Raw genomic sequence first — 20,368 nt, 5'->3', positions numbered from 1 at the left:
TCCCTGATGTCATTTTGCTATCTTTTCAGCACCAGGTGACTATGTCCCAGACAAAGAGCTTTTTAATTTTTAGTTGTTTTACTGTGATGATTTCATTGCTGCCAGTTTTTATTCCTTTTTTTACGATTGAGTTATTATATCTGTTTTATTCTAATTGTGTAAACTCTTCTGAGACTATTGAAGGACACCATAGAAATTTATGAACAATACACCCTTTCCCAGAATGCACATTACGTCATGACCTGGGTCACCTAGACCTGAGTGATCATGTCTTGTGTCCAGTAACCCCCTACTTAGGAGGTGCAATTTAGAGTGATTTACATTTCATCCCAGTTGTTCCAAAGGCACTTCCAAATAATAGTTTTCAGTAATGCAATCTGGAGGTGACACAGCCATGGATAACTCTGCTCTCTTTACAATCTTTGATTAATTATAAGCCATATTAGCAAGGTTCATTAAGTCCATTAGCAAAGCTTAAGGGATAGTTCCCAGGTGGAAAATCTGGTCAAAGCATGACTCAAATGGAGATGAATGGAATAGGGGGGGTTTTTTGCAAGGGGGTACATGCCAGGAAAAAAAACCACAGCATAAATATTCAAATAAATAAATTGCAGGAGAGAGAACAAGAGTAGAACCTTTCAAAACTGTAGAAAATTAATTGTCCACTCTGCTGCTGAATCCTCAAATAACCTTCACTGACTAAGGTGCCATTTCCCAACCTGGTCTCCTCCAAATGTTTTGTATTTTTATCTTGTATTAATCATACTGCAAACGACCCTGAGATCTAAGGATGAAGGGCAGTGTACAAATGCAATCAATAATGATGATGATGATGATGATGATGATGATTTGGACTGCAACTCCTAGCACTGCTATGCTGGAAGGGGCTGAAGGGAGATATAGACCAAAACATCTGGAGGGCACCAAGTGGGGACAGACCGGTAAGGTATAGAAAGAAATCACAATTACAATATTTCAAGTATCTATTATTTAGTGTTTGGTATTACAGTTTCTCAAAGACGTTGAAGGGAATATTTGGGCCTTGTCTACGCTATCCACTGCAAAATATTAGGATACTATCTTTTCAAGGGGGAATGGAAGCAGTTGGGTCCCCATCCCCCCCATGGTGTGGCATCCTTTCAAAATCAGCCTAGCTTCTCACTACCTGTAGCTAAATTAGTTAATGTAGTTCACAAATAATCAGATATTTGGGGGGGGGGAGAACTTCTTAGCCCCAATTATTAACTGAGGCAACAAAGTGAACCACTCTCTATTATCTTCAGAATTTCCTTGCTATTATTTCCCCTGCATATGTTGTTTACTTACGTGGAGTTTTTTCCTGACTTTTTGTTGTTGTTAACAAAGCCTTGAAAAACAAGCTGCTTTTTGCCAGACATGTCTTGAAAGGGGGTGGGGTGGGGTATGAGAACTTTTTTCTTTTCTTTTTCAGGGCCAAAAGCTGAAAAACAGGGGAAGGAAGCAATTGTAAGCAGGAAATACGACAAGAAAGGAAAGGGTTAAGAAGCGCGTTTCCTTCAATACCGACCTTCCACTTTAATTTGCAGTCTCTGCTGCTGCATTTTGTAAAACAAACACAATTTTTTTGGGGGGGGGGGGGACAAAGTATAAGCAACAGAGTGTCATGTGCAGTTTTCCCACTGTGTAATCTTCCTGCGTTTTTGCCTGTCTGAACTGCATTTAAAGATGCCTTTTCCCTTCATTGTATGAGGATCTCCTTGGCAACCCAGTGTCTGTTTCAATACAGTGTTTTCTCTTTATTTATTAATTTGTAATAGTAGTGCACCTGCACAGTTACAAATGGATCAATTGTTAGGACACTCACTACATATTGAATATGTGATTAAATTGGAGGGTAACTGCTAAAATGCTGATAAAATTTTGTTTACTGTATTGTTACAGGTTTGGGGCACCAGAGTCTGTGTGTGCAAGTTACCCATAATTCCTGAAGTTGGTAAAAGTTAGAATTACCGTAATAAAAGTTTGGTTAAAACTGTGCCAAACACTGCTGGATTAAGTTTAGGATAACAAACCATGCCAGTTTGACATAGCTAGCTGGGAATAAGCTATTAAGCAACAAAGACTGAAATGCCCAGTCATTAACAAAACAGAAGACACTGCCAGGCACAGAGGAGGAGGTTGCCAGGGTTACAGTGGGTGATAATGTAAGTGGAAAGGGAGTTGCATTTGGCAAGGGGTTCTGGGGGAAAGAAGCAGGAAGTGGACAGACCTCCATGACAGCTGGCAGGGAGAGTCTGTATTCGGGGACCATGACTCGCTTCTGCTGTGGACCCAAGCTTGCTGAAACTACAACAACAACAACAACAACAACAACAATTTTTTATTTATACTCCGCCCTCCCCAGCCAAGCCCGGGCTCAGAGCGGCTTACAAGCAATAATAAAAACAAGATGAATGATTACAACTTAAAAACAAAAATAAAATACAACATTAAAATATTAAAATGTAGCCTCATCGCAGGAGGAGAAGGAAAAGAAAAAAGAAAGGGAGGAAATCAAATTGGCTCCAAGCCAAAGGCCAGGCGGAACAACTCTGTCTTACAGGCCCTGCAGAAAGAAATCAGATCCTGCAGGGCCCTGGTCTCATGAGGCAGAGCGTTCCACCAGGCCGGAGCCAGAGTTGAAAAGGCCCTGGCTCTGGTTGAAGCCTCACAGCTGTGGGTTGAATTTGTGCTTAAATTTGGTTGTCCTCTTAAGGACGTTATTGACCTAATTATTCTATAAAGTTGTGCCGGGCGAGAGCTAGCGGATGCAATGGAAGCTGCAAAGTAAGATTTCTTAGCAGCTTTCATAGCCATCTCATAGGCTTTCATAAGCGTCCTATAAGATGTTCCTGAGGCTCCGTCACGAGTCCGTCGCCATACTCGCTCTAGCCGTCTGAGATCCCACTTCATTTTCCGGAGCTCCTCAGTAAACCAAGGGGCCCGGTTTCGACAGGGTCGCAGAGGGCGCTTAGGCGTGATCTCATCAATGGCTGCCAAGAGCCGGTTATTCCAGTCCTCAACAAGGTCATCTAATGAGTCGCCAGGGGGAGCAGGGTTCCGCAAGGCTTGTCGGAATCTATCAGGATCCATCAGTTTTCGTGGACGAGCCCAAATAGGTTCGCCACCCGAGCCGGGGAGGAGCAGGAAGTCAATCTTGGCTTTCAGAGCGTAGTGATCAGACCATGGCACTTCCACAGCGGGGAGCATGATCACATCTATGGCAGCCCCAAAGATCAGATCCAGCGTGTGGCCTGCTTGATGAGTGGGGCCCAAAACAAACTGGGAGAGCCCTAGTGTTGCCATGGAAGTCACTAGGTCCAGAGCCTGTGAGGAGGGAGCGGGATCGGCATGGACGTTGAAGTTTCCCAAAACCAGTAGGTTTGGGAACTCCAAGGCCCAGCCCGCCACCACCTCCAGCACGTCTGACAGGGTGGCTGCAGGTGTGCTGGGTGGTCGGTACACCAGACAGAGAGCCAAGCTCTCCTTGGTGCCCCACACGAGACCAACACATTCAATGCCGGAGATCGCCGGTGATGGCAGAGCTCTGAAAGAGCAATCCTCCCAGAATAACAACACTACTCCTCCTATGGGAGAAGCAACAAGAGACACTCGAGGTGTAATATTCTGCACTCCCTCCATTGAGGCTAAGGTATATGAATCCATATATCTTAAAAGATACTACAGCTGTGCCTCATTTTCCCCAAAGGAAACACAAAGCCTGGTTAAGTGCCAAGACCCATGGAATCTTGCTATGCCCATGACAGCATTTTTTCACAGAAAATTATATTGAAGTTCATAGAATTCAGCCTTATGCCATGCTATACCTTGATCACCTATAAAAAGTCGGCAAACAAAAGAGCTGAACTTTTAAGTTTTTATCAAGCCAAGCAAATGCCTCTATTAATTACCAGTTTGCATCCTCAGTTCTGTTATAAACTGTTTATGTAGCTGGATTCCATTTCTGGCTTCTGAAAACAAGCCTTGTTACACAAGCATTTCTGACATTTTACTGGTAAATCTCAAGGGCACCCAGAACTGTTGATAAATTTCCAATTTTTATCTTCATTTCTTTTTTCTTTTCCTTTTTTGTGTAAAGAAATAATATTTAAGGCCTCAGTATAAATGCCAAAAGCCTCCCTATGATAAATACATTTAAGACATTTATCAGCGCATCTCAATGCCAAGTGCTTTTAAATGTCAGATCCAACCCATTTCCCATCATTTACTAATAAAAGGCACATATCAAAAGAAAGCCTTATTACCACAATTTCTTTCATTTACTGGTACAATCTAAGAATTACCAAGTGTCTTCAATCTTAATTTAATCATTTATTGATGTATCAGCATGCATCATGAAAAGCTGGAACATGCCCAAAATTGTGAAGAAATTAACTCTTTTTCATACAGTGGTACCTCGGGTTACATACGCTTCAGGTTACAGACTCCGCTAACCCAGAAATAGTGCTTCAGGTTAAGAACTTTGCTTCAGGATGAGAACAGAGCGCAGAGACAGCGGGAGGCCCCATTAGCTAAAGTGGTGCTTCAGGTTAAGAACAGTTTCAGGTTAAGTACGGACCTCCGGAACGAATTAAGTCCTTAACCCGAGGTACCACTGTACTTGGTTAATTTATGATGTTATTTACATTAAAAGTTGGTCTTAATGCTGCTGCAACAGAAATATGAAATAGTATGTTATTTTTCCCTCTTTGCAGCATAGTCACAGTCAGCATTGTCCTAAAATCTTAAGAAGTACTGGCAAATGCCTATTTTAACTGAATTTCTGCTGTAACATGCAAAGGCACTCCTTGACTGCCAGACTTTTGCTTAATTAAGGGATGGGCAGAATTCAGAGATTTTTTTAATAGCTCAAGATCCCTAAGTCTTCTGGACATTGACAAATGGATTAAATATATATGATGAGGGGGCGAGAAATATATTTATGGGTCTATGTTGGCAATATAAAGATACCTTTATTTGCTTCTGTAAGCAGAATATGAAGACAAATTTCTCTTTAAAATGTTTTGACACGGAGCCTAACAAACATAATATGTTGATTTTAGACACAGATACATTATCAGGAGGAAGTTAAATTGAATAAACCAAAACAAATAGAGAACTTTAAAGGAGGGGGGGAGAGAAGGGGAAGAAAACATGAGACACATGGTAGAATTAGGTCCTCATCTTCTGCAAGACAAACTAACAGAAGATGATTATGAGGTCACTTTCAGCTGCTGCTGCTCCTGCTCCAGTTGATAAGGTAGCCAGCTGCTGACCTGATTCTTGCATTAGGTGAGGGATGACTCACTGTAGAGTTCCAGCCAGGAAGGAAGACACCTCTCTGAGGCTGAATGTATGGCCACTGGAGGCATGGTAAGTTGGTGTGTCAATACTGCTTGGCCCAGTCACTCTTCTCATGTGGAGATTTGTTGTTCCATATGAAGAAAGTTGCCTACTGCAAGAAAGAGTTGAAAGTCGACATGTCACATGAGGAAATGGTGGTAGGAATGGTGAGAACATTTTAAAATATCATTGGGATCCCTTTCAAATCTACAGTTCTATGGTTTTTTTTATATGTGTTCTATGTTTTTCCCTTCTGATGTCTTTAGCACACAGAAACACAGAGAAAGGCATGCACATACCTTCTCATATATATCTATAATATCTTATAATTGCATTTTTCAGCTCATAGAGATTTACGACTTTCTGAAACTCTGTATAGTGTGAGCAGCAATTTTCACTGTTAGGCAGAAAATCTGGAATGATCAAAGCAAAGCATACTTTTAATTAAATAAAGTCAGCTGGATGAAATACATACTGAGCTTGAACAATGTGGATAGACCTGTTCAAGCAGACATAGAACCAAGAATGTCTGACAATGCATTTTTTAACTTGGAAAGCACTATATGCTCTTGAGCATTTGGTTAATAGAAATAATTAAAATGATTTATACAAGATAGCAGTTAAATCTGGGTCACTGACTGAATGTCATTATAAGCTCATTTCTTCCTCGATTTGAAGAGAAAATTACATGCTCCTGATGAAACTTGAATGTAGTAAGGGCTGTTTCTTCTTGCACACTGGAAGTACAAGAGACTGTTTCTGTGGAATGGGGCAATATCCTAGGAAGAGAGGATTGTGCAGGCATGCATAGTTTGTGCTGCCTGAGATAGTCAACACCCTTCTCCGTGGCTATTAACTAGAGTTCCACTTTCTATGGGGAAGTTTTCATGTTTTTCAAAGCTGGGTGTCAGGCAGATATAAAAACATTTGCTGTTTTGCGAGTGTTGACTATTCATCTTGCAAAAATCTACACCTGTTGATATTTATTTTGTTGCCTGTCAGAAAGCTTTTAAAAATGGAGGAATCTCCTGCTAGAAAGAAATGACAATGCAACTACTTGGATGTTTCCAGAGGCTTGTGTTGGCTGTTAAGAAAGAGGCTTCCTTACAGTGCTGCTGTGTCACTCTATGGATCTCTTAATGAAGCTAATACAGTAAAGCAACTTGTAGGCAAGTGACCTGTAATCTCTGACTGGCACTACTTATCACCCTTCTACTATACACTTTTGCCCACAAATTACAATGTTTATCAGCCTGCAACAATGACTGATAATTTACATGGTACACTGTGATATTTATTTAGTCCCACTAATAATGCAGTTCATATTGTGATACTACGGAGATCAGAGTCATGATCAAATATATTTCAGCAGCAGTTTGCATTAGTGCTAGAAATATGTTGAAAATTAGATGCTTAACTCTGGTAATCTTATATCTAAGTATTATTGAACTATTATTCATCATTTCCTCGCTGACACATAGTAGCAGGTGGTCAACCAGCCATTGAACAGGTCAGTATGCCTGCTTTTTGCTTTTTGCTGAAAACTACTTCCAGGATATGACTTTTGCAACTTCATTCACTGGACTAGGAGCCAGCTCAGCTGCAGCAGAACATTATGATGGATAGCTGCCAGAGCTCTTCCTCCCTTTTCATTCTGCAGTGAAAAAATACTAACAGGACAATTATGAGGTCCAGCTCCAGCTGTAAAGGTGACCCACAGTTGCAAACCTGATATTTGCACTATGGTGGGTGGATGTGGAAGTTGCTAAATAAATCACATGCTGCAAAAGATTGACTGCACTGCTTTACCAAGATCAATTGCCCTCTGTTTTTCAAAGACTACTGGCTGCCTATGTCCTGCCAAGCTCAATTCAAGGACCAAATACCTACAAGAGCACAATCCTCTCCAGTGGAGAAGGGTGGGGCTCTGCTTCTGGTCCCAACAAGGATTTGTAGTGAGATGATGCAAGAATTGACTTCTCTGTAGTGAGGACCTGACTCTAGAATGATCACCCCTTAGTCTCCCAGATTGTTGTTTTTAGTTGTCAGTTGAATACATTTTAATTTATCCATGCTTTTGCAGTTTGATCCTTAGCAGCAATATATGACTGTGTTTTATTTTTCTATTTTTTTTGTTTGTATATGCTTATATTGATAACTGATATGTTTTGCTCTTGCATTGATTATAAATCACCCTGTAAGAGAGATTCATAAATACTGTCAATCAATCAGTACTTAAAAACCTGGGCTTGACATTTTCCATTTGTTTGGGCTACTAAAAGCAGACTAATGGCAGCTAATGTTACAATCCATTTACCTGCTTACCTTGGGGTAATCCCTATTGAATTAATTGGGGATATCTTCTTCTAACTAAACATATATAGGGTTGCAGAAGGAACCGGGTTTAGCTAGCATGTAGTCCCAACATGGTTGGATTACAACTTCCATCAACTCTAGCCAGCATGGCCAGTGGTAAGAACAATGGGATTTGTAGTCCAACTACAGTACCCCTCAGTACCCATTCAGACTGCGAGGTCTGTTTGGCAAGTACCCTGTCTACCACCTGGTTGTCAGACCAGAAGCACACCCTGGAATCATGGAACTCCTCAGTCCAATTGTGCACTGCCAACATGATTGGGAAGAATTCCAAAAATGTGAAATCATGGGTGATCCCTTCCACCTTCTAATGCAAACGCCATGGCCTAGAGCACCAGAGACCCCTGAAGTAGACACTGAAGCCCAAGCTGCTAGAGGCATCCAAATGCACAAGAAAGTCCTGGTGCATGTCTAGCAGGTCTTGCCAAAAAGAAATCCCATTGTATACCTTCAAGAAGGCCAACCAAACCTCCAGGTCCTCTTTTGCCGCCTGGGTAAGCCTAAGGTGATTGCCCCATTGTAAGGCAGGCTAAACATGCACAGAAGACCCTGCCTGGAATAACAACCCTGCAGGCAAATTTCAGGTGTCCTAAGAGGGATTGACCTTATTTTTCTCCTTCCCCTTCTCCACACTCATTTTCCTACCTAGGAGAGCACACCTCAATATCTCAGGGTTTTATTTAAAATATATATGTATATATTTACAACACTGTATTTACTCCATGAAAGCCTACTAGAGGGTTACAGATAGGAATATTATAAAATGCAGACACTGAATGGGAAAATGTCCAAAAGCATTTTGAATCACTTTAGATAATTAAACAGAAGGAAAGAATATAATGTGTTTAAAGAAGATGCAATAATTGTATGAGTGGGGTGATGTTCAAAGCAGGTGCATGGGGAACTCATTAACATGCTTCCTTCGTTCTTCATATTGTAATGAGAAACAAGAGTTGGAAAAGGCTGTTGCTAACTATCCACAGATATTCATAGTGAGCCAACTATTGCAAGCAGCAGCATGTCTAATGGACCTATTTATTCCTGCGAATACATATAATAATCAAGAAGGCTAGCAATGGAATAAAGAACAGCCACCTCCATTACAAAGGTCAAGATGACCTAAGTGGAGATGCTACAGCATAAGCAGGCGATTATAATATCAACAGCAGTTTCAATACATTTTGAAAATATTATCTCTCTTGCTTGCCTCACCAAGCAATAATGAGTATAAATTATGTAGCTCCAGAGTCTTTTCCTTCTTCTTTTTTTTTTTTTTTAGTTTAGGTAGAGAGCAAGAAAATAATGTCAGTGTCAAAGAACAGACAGGAAGACAAATACAAAAAGAAAGAGCAACCAAACCATATTATATTTTTCTCAAAGCATCTAACTTTGTAAGAAGTGTTTAAAGGTCATTACTGTCTCTGCCGCACAAATTTGAGAGGGGCATTCCAGAGGGTGGGTGCTTTCACTGAAAAGGCTCACTTCTCTGCTGCCACCAGGTGACAAGCCACTGGTCATGGAATGACCAGCAGGATCTCCTCTGAAGATCTTGACTTCTGGTCCCAAGTTGTTTGCTGCTTTAAATGTCAACAGCAAAATGTTGAACATGACATGACATGGTAACTAGCTAGTGCAGATATTTCATTACTGGTATAATATGTGTACAGTGGTACCTCGGGTTACATATGCTTCAGGTTACATACGCTTCAGGTTACAGACTCCACTGTAATATTACCTTGGGTTAAGAACTTGGCCTCAGGATGAGAACAGAACAGAACAGAAATCGCACGACGGCAGCACGGCAGCAGTGGGAGGCCCCATTAGCTAAAGTGGAGCTTCAGGTTAAGAACAGTTTCAGGTTAAGAACGGACCTCCGGAACGAATTAAGTATGTAACCAGAGGTACCACTGTAGTAGTAATAACAAGAATAATCATTTATTATTTATACTCCACCCATCTGACTGAGTTTCCCCAGCCACTCTGGGCGGCTTCCAACAAAATATTAAAAATACATTAAAACACCAGTCATTAAAAACTTCCCTAAACAGGGCTGCTTTCAGATGTCTTCTAAAAGTCAGGTAGTTGTTTATTTCCTTGACATCTGATGGGACGGTGTTCTACAGGGCGTGTGTCCCACGAAGCACCCTAACATCTGCATTTTGCATTAGCTGCAGCTTCTGAACCAGGTAGCGCCACATATGGAGCACATAACAGCAGTTGCATGTGCTCTATGGAATGCAGCTAGTTGGTTTGGGGATGGAAGAAGGGATGGATTTAACATAGATTAACATTTTTTAAAAGTCTCATTGGGAGTCTTGGTGTAGCAGCTGGGAGGACTCTTGGGGTAAAGATACCGCTTAATGATGGTCACCTCTAAGTTGCATGAGGTTGACCAGGTGAGGTACACCTGGTGTCCTTTTTCTGATAGAGGCCCCAGTGTGGGTGTGAATTTGGACAGCTTGCCTGGAAAGGATTCCATTAGGTCAGATAGAATTTCATATCAGCCCTGGTCATAGGTTACCATGGGGTACATTTTGCCTCCACGAAGAAAGAGTGGAGAGGTAGAGTTGGCTAGGGTTGGGAAAGAAAATCAGTTCAGGTCACGTTTAAATATGAATCCACCAAATTTCCACTTTCCATACACAAATGGAAACACAACCATCCTTCAAAATGTGCATACCTGCACATGCCTTATAAAAGAAGCAGCCATTGCCAAGTGCTGAAATATACCTTCCACTAAATCTATAGAACTGATATTCACAATCAGTATCATTTGTTCTCTTGGAAGTGCATGTGTGTGAAAGAGAGTCTGTTTTCTTTCTTTGGGCTAGTAGGAGTAACCCAGACCTATTAGCCCTTTTCCAATAAATCTTTCCTGTGTTCAGTTTTCTATCTACAAGTATCATAAATACAGAGAGAGTTTTGTTTCATATAGTGCTTATGGTGGAATTCTCTTATGGAAATTATTTTTAAGCTTATCCCAGAGAAGAATTTGTTAAAGATGGAACACAGGGAAATTTTGGAGAGGTATGGAAAGAATGGAAAACAGGCACAGAAGTTTAAAAGGAAAAGGACTAGATATGGTAAATGTAACCACATGTTTACTGTATAATCTAGTTTAGTCCTAAACTAGAGTACATCCTCGAAAGCGGAAAACTTTTATTTTATTTTTACTAATTTGGGCTTCAGAGGATTAATTAGGGAATTTATTCAATAACAGGGAGGCCACAGCTGAGAAAACCTTGTCCCAGCATTCATAGTTATCACTTATCTTCTGGTAGGAACCCATATAGCAAGCTGAAAAGAGGAACTGTACAAAGAGATGTGCTCTTTTTCCTAAGTGTGGTGGTAAAACATATGGTAGATCCCGAAGTATGATGAATTAATGTTGTTTTAACCCGTGTCTTTTCTTAGTTGCATTCATTCAATTACGTTAATAAGATTACCATCTAAATTGGTTTACTTTCTTTTATTTATCGCCTTTCCTTTACCAGAGGGGTGCAGGAAAAAATGTAAATCAATTCTGTAAATTACATCTCTTTCCAAAGGGAGACAAATTATCTAATGGATACATGTGTCAAATGTGGTGTTTGATCTTTAAGCATGAGTGCCATGCATGATACGACCTCTGCACACACCTTTCCTTCTTGCTGAACTTGAGTGTTTGTTGCACTTACTGTTGATAACCCTTCAGAGAAGTGCCCACACATGACTTGTAAATCTCCTTGTACCAGCACTAAGTGTTTATTCCACTGGGCAGCTTTTAAAGTCATTTTCGAAAGAGGAGATAACTGCTGCTTCTACCAAAAAAAGAGAAGTGTCTACCCTGGAGGCTATGGTGTTCAGGACTCACCTTTTCATTTAGCTGTCAGAGCACTATCAAAAAACATAGAACAAGACCGAAGAGTAAAATACAGTACATCACATTTAGAGGAGGAAGTGGCAAAGGAGGATTATTGCAGTAGAATCTTAAGTTCTGTTTAAGTAAACAAAACAAAATATTTCTACTTACACAGAAGATTCCTTTGATTTTTGCAACTCTATAGTACAGTGGTACCTCGGTTTAAGAACAGCCCTGTTTATGAACTATTCGGTTTACGAACTCCATGAAACCGGAAGTAGTGTCCCGGTTTGCAAACTTTACCTCAGTCTAAGAATGGAATCTGAATGGATTTGAGGCCTCAGTAGGGTAAGCACACCTGTTTAAGACTGGCTTCAGTTTAAGAACGGACTTCCGAAACGGATTAAGTTTGTAAACCGAGGTACCCCTGTATCTTTTTATCCATTGCTTTTTAAAACCAATCTGCTCTCTGAAACCTAGGTCAATGAAACACCACAATGCCTGCATTTATTCCTGCAAAGAATACTGCTCAACATTGTTGCTGTATATAGTCTTATACAATGGCAGAATATTGATTGACTTTAACAGGTATAAGTAATGTTCTGTAAATAGTCCTGAGCTATGGGCAGATGTCAAAGGGGAGTCAAAGTCAGCAAAATGCATGGAGATGTACCAGGAAGACCATGGTTGCTCAAAGTTCCTGTTCAAACAGGAAACCCTTCCTGCCTAGGATGACCGCTGGCCTCAAGTACTTTACTGTTCTAGAAGATGCTCTAAAGTGAAACTCTGGTGCCTTTCCACATGAGGTAGTTGCTCACAGAGTCAAGGGTTCCTGTTTCTATCCCTACCAGACAGTCAGAAATAATATGTTGGTGCCTGTAAATTTTAATAATAGAAAATACAGCAGCAGTAGCAGCCTATATCCTCTCCTTTTGTTTCATACACCTACTGTAGGATGCAGTGGGCTGGATGCCACCTAAAATGACTTTCACACATAGTTGTAGAAACATTTTAGTGAGTTTTCTGCATGAGTGACTGGGTTCCTTCGGGAGGAAGAGTGAGATATAAATTCAGTGAGTGAATGAATGAATGAATGAATGTTCAAGCTCATGAGGACTAATGTCATTAATCACACATCTGTTCCACATCTCTTATCCACATGAAGCCCTGAAGGACATGACGTTACTTACCATACCATCAGGGGCATATGCATTGACCTGTGTACTCTAAGGTCAGGGTCCAAATACTAGCTCTAAATACCCAAAGGAGTTTGGGCTTGGGTTTAGGGTTTCTGCAAGGCATCGTATTTGAAGGATTCAGGGTTTTGGGGTTTGTTTCTTTTTAATGTTACTTGTTCTTACTTGTTTTGACTTTAAATCTTGCTGAGAGCTTGAGTCAGAAAAGGAAAGGGTTAGTATTATTTTTATGAAGACCAATTCCCGTTTGAACTTCTTTGCTGGCTACCAGCAGAGAAACATGCTGACTTTCTGATATTCTGGCAATAAAAGAGTTTGTTTTGTGAAGCCTCCTTCTACAGTAGTTCTTGAACGTTCATCCTAGCTCTTCCTAGCCTGCTCAGTTGTGCAGGAATTCCCCCCCCCCAAGAGTTCTTTTTCCACCTGTATTACCAGTACAGGGTCCCCCACCACCACCGCTTCCACAGTGTATTAACTTTTCATTTATTCTGTTTTCATACATAAAAAATGAGAACCTTTCTCACATATATTGTTTTCACATAGTAGCTATGAATATATTCAAGGTCGTCTCCTCCGCCTTATTCTTCATCCCCTAACCCAACTTGCAATATTTGCAACTGAATGATGGCTACTTTATTTGAAAGTTGAAGCATATTCTTTTGCTTGAGACAATACTGATGATCCATAAACCATGTGATACAGGTTGTTTGCAGGTGATTACTCCACTTTGTATGCCAATAGGTTCTGTTCTGAAGTTTTAATTAATGATTATGTAGGTTCTGGAGCCAGCAAGCATTACCCCATCCCTTTCCCATGTGCATTCTGTCTGCACAAATATTTCATTCATTTATTTGTTTACTTGCAACATTTTTATACAACACATTTATAAAATGTGGTGCATAGAAAATATAGGATATGCTGTTGTAATAATATTTCTGTCTTAATCCTCTGTGACTTTCCATTCCAAATGACTGACATCCAGTTACCACTCCCTCTCTCTATTTTTTGCCACTACTTCAAGAAGAAACGGCCCTTTGGCTAAGAAGCACATTTCTTTATAAGGGCATAATATACATATAGAAAAAGGCAAAGTTCCACCTTCAGGAATATTGCTTCTGGCAGAAAATTGTAGCAACCATGTGCAGTGGCGGTATTAGTTTTAATTGGAATGTATAACAATGGAGTGTCCTTGGGTTATTTCTCATGGTTAGTGCAGTAGAGAACCTATAAGTAGAGAATTTCCCCAAGTTTTGAGAGAACTAGGTTGCTCCCCTTATTTTGAAGTAGTAGCCGCTAATCATGAGCTCAGTCAATCATGTAACTCAGTAGGTGCTACAAGAATCGAGCTCTGAAACAAGACTGATCATTATAGGAATAGTGTCATTTTTTGGAAGCTGTAGAAATTCTAAGGAACTGTCTTCTGTTCCAGAACTCAGACTGGCATAATTAGATTTTAAAAACTTTACATTGCATGCTAAATTTTCAGCAATTAAGTCGCAGTGACATCTGTTCCCTTAAATTGCCTTAAATAGCAAAATTGCTTGTTTGGAATTCTGTTCAGACATGGGCACCTTGATCCCCAGCATGGGGTAATTGCAATGCAGACCACTGTAGTACTGACTTTCTTAGCACCATATAATTCATTGGATTGGACGAAACCGCTTAGACAGAGAAATGATTGTCTTGACTACACCTTCTGACCAATGCCAGTGTTACAGACACTCTTTCCCTTTCCAGAGCTTACATCCAGAATAAGACACCAACCCTTACTTTATCTAGTATTAGGACGTTTGCATATACACCTAAGAAGTTACATCAGCCTCACTCACAATATCTGTAAATTTGAGATAGAGTGGAATTTGTCTTTGAGGCAGCTTAAAGTCTACATTTTTGCCTTGTTAATTTGACATGATGCATAAAAATCTCGAACCATTTTTTAATAGAAAAAAGCAGTTCATCTGAAATATTTAAGTAGGGGATACATCAATAAAGTACACAGGGTAGGTTAAGTGTTACATATTAAATAAATCTGAATTCATAAATAATCACCCCAGAAGAGCCACTCAGTGATTTTGCAATCAGAGAGGCTAATTTATAAAACCTTGTAGTAAATCCCCTTATAACAATGTGCACAGACTTTGTTTCAGTATTATAACTATTTTATTCCATTATTGAGCTTTCAACTCTTCCACTTTAATTTTGTTTTAAAAAGTAATTAAGTAAAAAAGATTTGGTCTTGAAATTATGTTTTAAGATATCCTCTTTCTCTTCCAGTGACCTTTTTGCTGGCAACTTCACAGAAACACACTATTTGGAAGATGGTACTGGTGCTGTTCTTGCGCGTAATTACACGGTAAGTTTTGTGACTTTGTCTGTGGGGAGGTAAGTGTGCAATACTTGGTTATTAAAAGAACAGAAGGGGAACTATGAAACAGAGTGGTCAGCTACCTTTGATTTGAAATCACTGTTTAGGCAGTTTTCAGGTTTCTTTGTTCAAAATGCGCATCTGTGGAAGGAAATATCCTAAGTAGTGCATGATGGGAGGGGCTTTAATAGTTATAAGTTTTGTGCACTTAAACGCCTTTGGACATGTGCCCATTAGAAGTTCTTTATAAGCTGCAAGTATGCAAAGATAACGCATGAGATCCAGCTTCTGCGATGTGGAAGCTCTCAAAAAGGGATTTACAAGGCATTTGAGGCCTTCTGCAATGCGGAAGCCAAATGTCCTTTCTTTCTTTCTTTGTTTTCATTGAATTAGACCATAATGTAGGTGTGATGGCGTAAAAGCACTTTTCCCCCTGGTGCTGTTAGGCCGGCCGTCACTTAAACCACCTCACAGTACACCAATTACACGAATTTCTACAAATCACCCCAGATTATCTAGTGGGGGACTTGGGTGAGGGAAAACTTAATGATTTGGAGTCTCAGGCAGGATTTGATCAAATAAGAAAGACTTATGACACAAAGTGGGTAAAACAAAGGATACTTCAGATTATAATGTTATTTCAGGTAACCGTTCACCTAATAGTATTTATACTAATTCTAACTGATGTTATGGACTTCTAATAAAACCTAGCTTCTTTTAAATTTCAGTTGCTTATGTTCAGTTACTTCACTTCAGGTAGATGTTACAGGTTTTTAGACTAAAGGGTAAATGCTCAGCTTATTTCCAGTAATTTCACTTCTTCACTTCTTTCTCAGTTGTTGCACAGCTGTTGCTGCTTTATACTTTGGTTCTTAAACAAGGTGGTACTTCCTGTCAGTTCCACACCCCTTAGACGACCCTACTCCTGAGGTACTCCAGGTAACAGACCCAAGGGATCTCCACACTCCTCTTAACTGCTTTGGGAGTCTTCTCTTTTTGTAGAAGAATCTCTCCCCTCCTGACTGGAATGAGACCTAAGTAGACTATATCTTTCCAGCTTCTACTTCTCCTGGATCATCCTCAGCCTCCCAGTTAATTCTTGGCCTAATTACTCGTACAGGACACCGCACACTGTCCTTCACACTAAGCTCAGAGACTTCTTTCTCTAGCTTTTGATATATTCCCCAGAGCTGATGTTTCTACCCAGAACCAACTCTTTCTCCTCTCACTCCCTATCTCCCAACCTACTCAACTGTCTCTTAAACTCCCTCTCCTGGAACCCTGGCCAATCAGAAGCTGCCATTCATTAAAAGTTTGCTAGCAAGGAAAAACACTTGGTGACCCAACCTGTCCAGCAAAACAAAATTTTCCGTCACAGTAGGTCTTTTTTTGGGGGGGGGGAGGGGAGGATTGGAAAAAGTTCCCTATCTTACCTGATCTTTCCTCAGAAGGGATTATATACCTTTGTTTCTATAAGTAGTATATAGAGATGCAATTGTATTTTCCTGTCCCACTTGTATTTAAAACTTAGAATCATAGAATTATAGTCTTGGAAGTCATCTAGTCTAATCCCCTGCAATGCAGGAATCTCAACTCAAGCATCCATGATAGATGACCATCATTCCTTTGCTTAAAAACCTCAAAGGAAGGAGAGTCCACCACCTTCCGAGGGAGTCGGTTTCATTGTCAAACAACTCTAGAATAGCATTAGCTTTTTTTGTTGTTGCTGCATCACACTGCTGACTCAAATTAAGATCCTTCTTAATTAAAACAGTACAGTGGCTGGTCTGGATTACTACATTTTACTTTTATCTGCTGATTAGATCCAGCTTAACTGCATTTTAAAAATGTATATGTTTGATGTAGAAGTAGAAGCATTACACATCTTGTTAAGTTCCTTAATAAGACAGTAGTAAATGGAGGTTCATGACGCCTCTTGTCTTAGATTGGAGCCATAAGGTTTTTTAAAGTTGTTTTTTAATTAGCCGTTAAGGTGAACAATTGAAGCAGCAATTTATACCCTGGTAGACTAACCAGTTAAAACGTTTTTTTAAATATTGCAGTAGAACCCTTTTTGATACCAAAATGCAATGCATCTTGCACTCCCAACATTTTAATGCTTACACATATATTTATTGTAAAAATACGTTTTCCTGCAAATAAAACATGTCACCTCGGTTTGTGAAATATTCACTGCTAGTTTCAAATAGTGAAAGTGAGCTGCTGCTAATTTTAGATATTTTTACCTCTGCAAAATGGCAAAATCTCAGAATTAAGGAAGTGTTGCTAAGAAAAGCTTCATGCAGAGTGTTCTATACTGCTGACTTTTGATTTTAATTCTGATTTTTGTGAAGCACGGTTTTCACCTAGGAAGTAGATAAGATGATGAGAAATCCATTATCATATATCTTACAGGTTTTAAAAATAGCTTAAACACCCTCCAGTGCCCCAATCAGGAGACCTCAGTGCAAACTGCTCTTTATCCAGTAGAGCAAAACATACAAGTACTGAACATGTTAGTTAACATATTTGGATGGCATATGTGGAGTGGATGATGTGTACATTATTCCCTTGTGCAGGCCATGCTAATTCCTCCACTTTGCTGTTTGGACCAGTTGGAATTAGCATGGGAGTTGGCACTATCACCACCCAACTTAAGGTCTTGGGTCACTGAATTAAGGAAAAAATATATCATTGCTGTTCATTATCTAGATCCCCAAATATACAAAAAAATAAAAATACATGTGGGGGTTTGTGAGTCAGACACTACTATTGAGATATCAACAAGGATGTCTAATGGAGCTATCCCTTACTTCATCATACCTAGCATGATCAATGCCAAAAATGAGGAATGGCTTATTTTGGCAAGACCAACTTACATGGCTTGATTCCTTGATTTAGCATCTATGACAGTAGAAACTATGCATGTATGTTTTAATATTAGCTCTCAGTTTTTTGACAGTCATAGATGTACTCTATCTTGGTGCAAAACTAATGACAGTATAAATATAGGTTTTACTGGGGAATGTTTAATACCGCCCTGTTTCCCTTCAGATCATCGTGTCTTTTCCCTGGATTCTAGTGTTCACTGTACCTCCTGTCTTCTCTTGTCAGAGAGAAGATGGACACTTAAAGGGGACTGAGTTTAAGCCTTTGGTTTATAATTTTCAGAAGCATAACACTGTTTGTATATATATGATAGATAGATAGATAGATAGATAGATAGATAGATAGATAGATAGATAGATAAGTCTCCTCTCATGTGGAATCCATCACCAGCTAAGATAAGGCATGCTCATATAATCTGCTCTTTCACATGCATGCTAAATGAATTTTTTAATTACTGTGCTCTGATTATTTTCTAGTGTTGTACTGTTATTTTAACAGTTTTACTCTGGTGTGTATTTTAGATTTATTTTTTTGTTTTCTCTACATTGCCTTAATATTTTATAAGCTGGGCAGTTTATAAAACATAAATAACATAAATTATATATCCACAAGGTGATATCCAACTTTAGTCATACTCTAAATATCCCCATTTAAATAAATGGGCTTATATATTTTGATTTCAATGGGTCTGCTCTGGCTGAATATGACTTACGTTGGATATCAACCATGCATTTTAAAAGTTTGCTATTTTACATTTTATTAACAATAAATTTGTTATTTGTTGTTCTAGTTCAGGTTTTAAAAGATCTAAACGTATCTTGAGATTGCCATTTAATTTATAACATGAGTTTTTATCCATGCATGTGTGCTGCAAACACATTATAACCTTTTCACTGTGTACAGTTTCATTTCCATCGAAAAGAAAAGAAAAGAAGAAATACTCTGGCGCTAAACTAATATTTTCTTTATGGTGTAATCGAATTTGCCAAAAATTCATGCTCCTGAACTATTAAAACTCAACCCTGATCTTTTCATGTTATTGCTTTCACCAGCAAAATCAAGGCGGTCTTTAGAAGCCTTCTGTCTGAGACTATGTAATTGAAAACCATGCCCTGAAACTGAAAAGGTTAATTAATGCAGCTTAGATGTGAATGAACCAAGTAATAAGAGGCGAAGTAAGATGACTGTCAGGTTGAAATATGAGTGATAACTTTCCCTTGCACTAATAAGATAGCAACCTTTGACAGTGAGGCATTTGGCTTCCATATGGTATTCAAAGGAGCGAGAAATGAAAAAGAAATGCTGGACATAATATAATCATTATTTTCCAGCCAGGTCTATAATTGGAAATATGGTATTACCTTTCATCAACAATAGCAAATGTGCATCTTTTCTGAGTATGTATCTTTTGTTGTGGTTGTCCTTTGTAAGCAGCTGGTTTTATTAAAGAAATACAATAATCCCGCCACAAAACATAACAGGGTTGCTGCTGCTGAAAATACAGTTCTCTGTTATTCCTGTTCTTAATAACACACCACTTCCAAGTCAGCATAGTTTAATAAAATGCTTTCAGCCTCCCAATTTCTTTTCACCTGATTTTTTCTTCTTCTGGAGCTATAAAACCAGGAAATTGTTTTATTACATTGCACAGTATGCTTAATTATGTCTTATGGATCTCCCTCATATTACTAATGACAATTTACATCTTACAGTGAAAGCCTAAAGGTGAATGACAGTGTAATTTGCTCTGCTGTTCAATTTTACAAAATGCTTCCCATCATAGTTTTCCAATAACATAATCAAAAGAGCAGGTTTCTCATAAAGAAATGTTTTAAATACTTGTTTGATCTTTGTCATTTATTGAATGAGGCACAGCATCATTATTGGCATAAGCTCATTTTAATCCAGCATTAAATACAAACAGGTAAAATGATAATTTCAGGTTATTTCCTTAATAGCCTGCATTCAGAGAAGGCTTTTCCATTAAGAGGAACATAAAGTTTTGTGTGTCAACAATAAGAGCACACATACTGACCTGGTTCACATTTAATTCTAAACCAAACCATGACTGAGCATGAATGACCAACTAAGCCTTCTAAGGAACCAACTTAGGAAAGCTTTCCCGCCAAACACTGCAACATGCAAAGACGGCCAGCTCTTTTAAGGATGCTCGCAGTGAGGAATTGGTGATAGTGGTGTCATTATCTTTTCCCTAATCTACAGACAAATTTCCTTTCTCTCCTGGTTGCCTCATGGAAACCCCTCTCTCTGCTTGCACAAAAACTCTTTCCCACACCAGACCAGGCCCCTGCAACCCTACCCACCTGCCACCCCCTTTCC

General features: G+C 39.4%; 1 protein-coding gene across 6 annotated transcripts in view; it reads left to right on the top strand.

Annotated features, from left to right (window-relative positions):
- Window positions 1-20,368, top strand: part of ADAM12 (ADAM metallopeptidase domain 12) — a 189,768-nt gene that overhangs the window by 86,377 nt on the left and 83,023 nt on the right. For all 6 annotated transcript variants that reach the window (XM_083439608.1, XM_083439605.1, XM_083439604.1 and 3 more), the window contains one exon: window positions 15,049-15,127. In XM_083439608.1, coding sequence (XP_083295734.1) covers window positions 15,049-15,127 — 79 coding nt within the window. The remainder of the gene's footprint in view (window positions 1-15,048; window positions 15,128-20,368) is intronic.

The sequence above is a fragment of the Podarcis tiliguerta genome (assembly GCF_965153285.1).
Source record: "Podarcis tiliguerta genome assembly, chromosome: 5".
Classification (NCBI taxonomy): Eukaryota; Metazoa; Chordata; class Lepidosauria; order Squamata; family Lacertidae; genus Podarcis; species Podarcis tiliguerta.
This window is presented reverse-complemented; position numbering and strand designations above follow the sequence as displayed.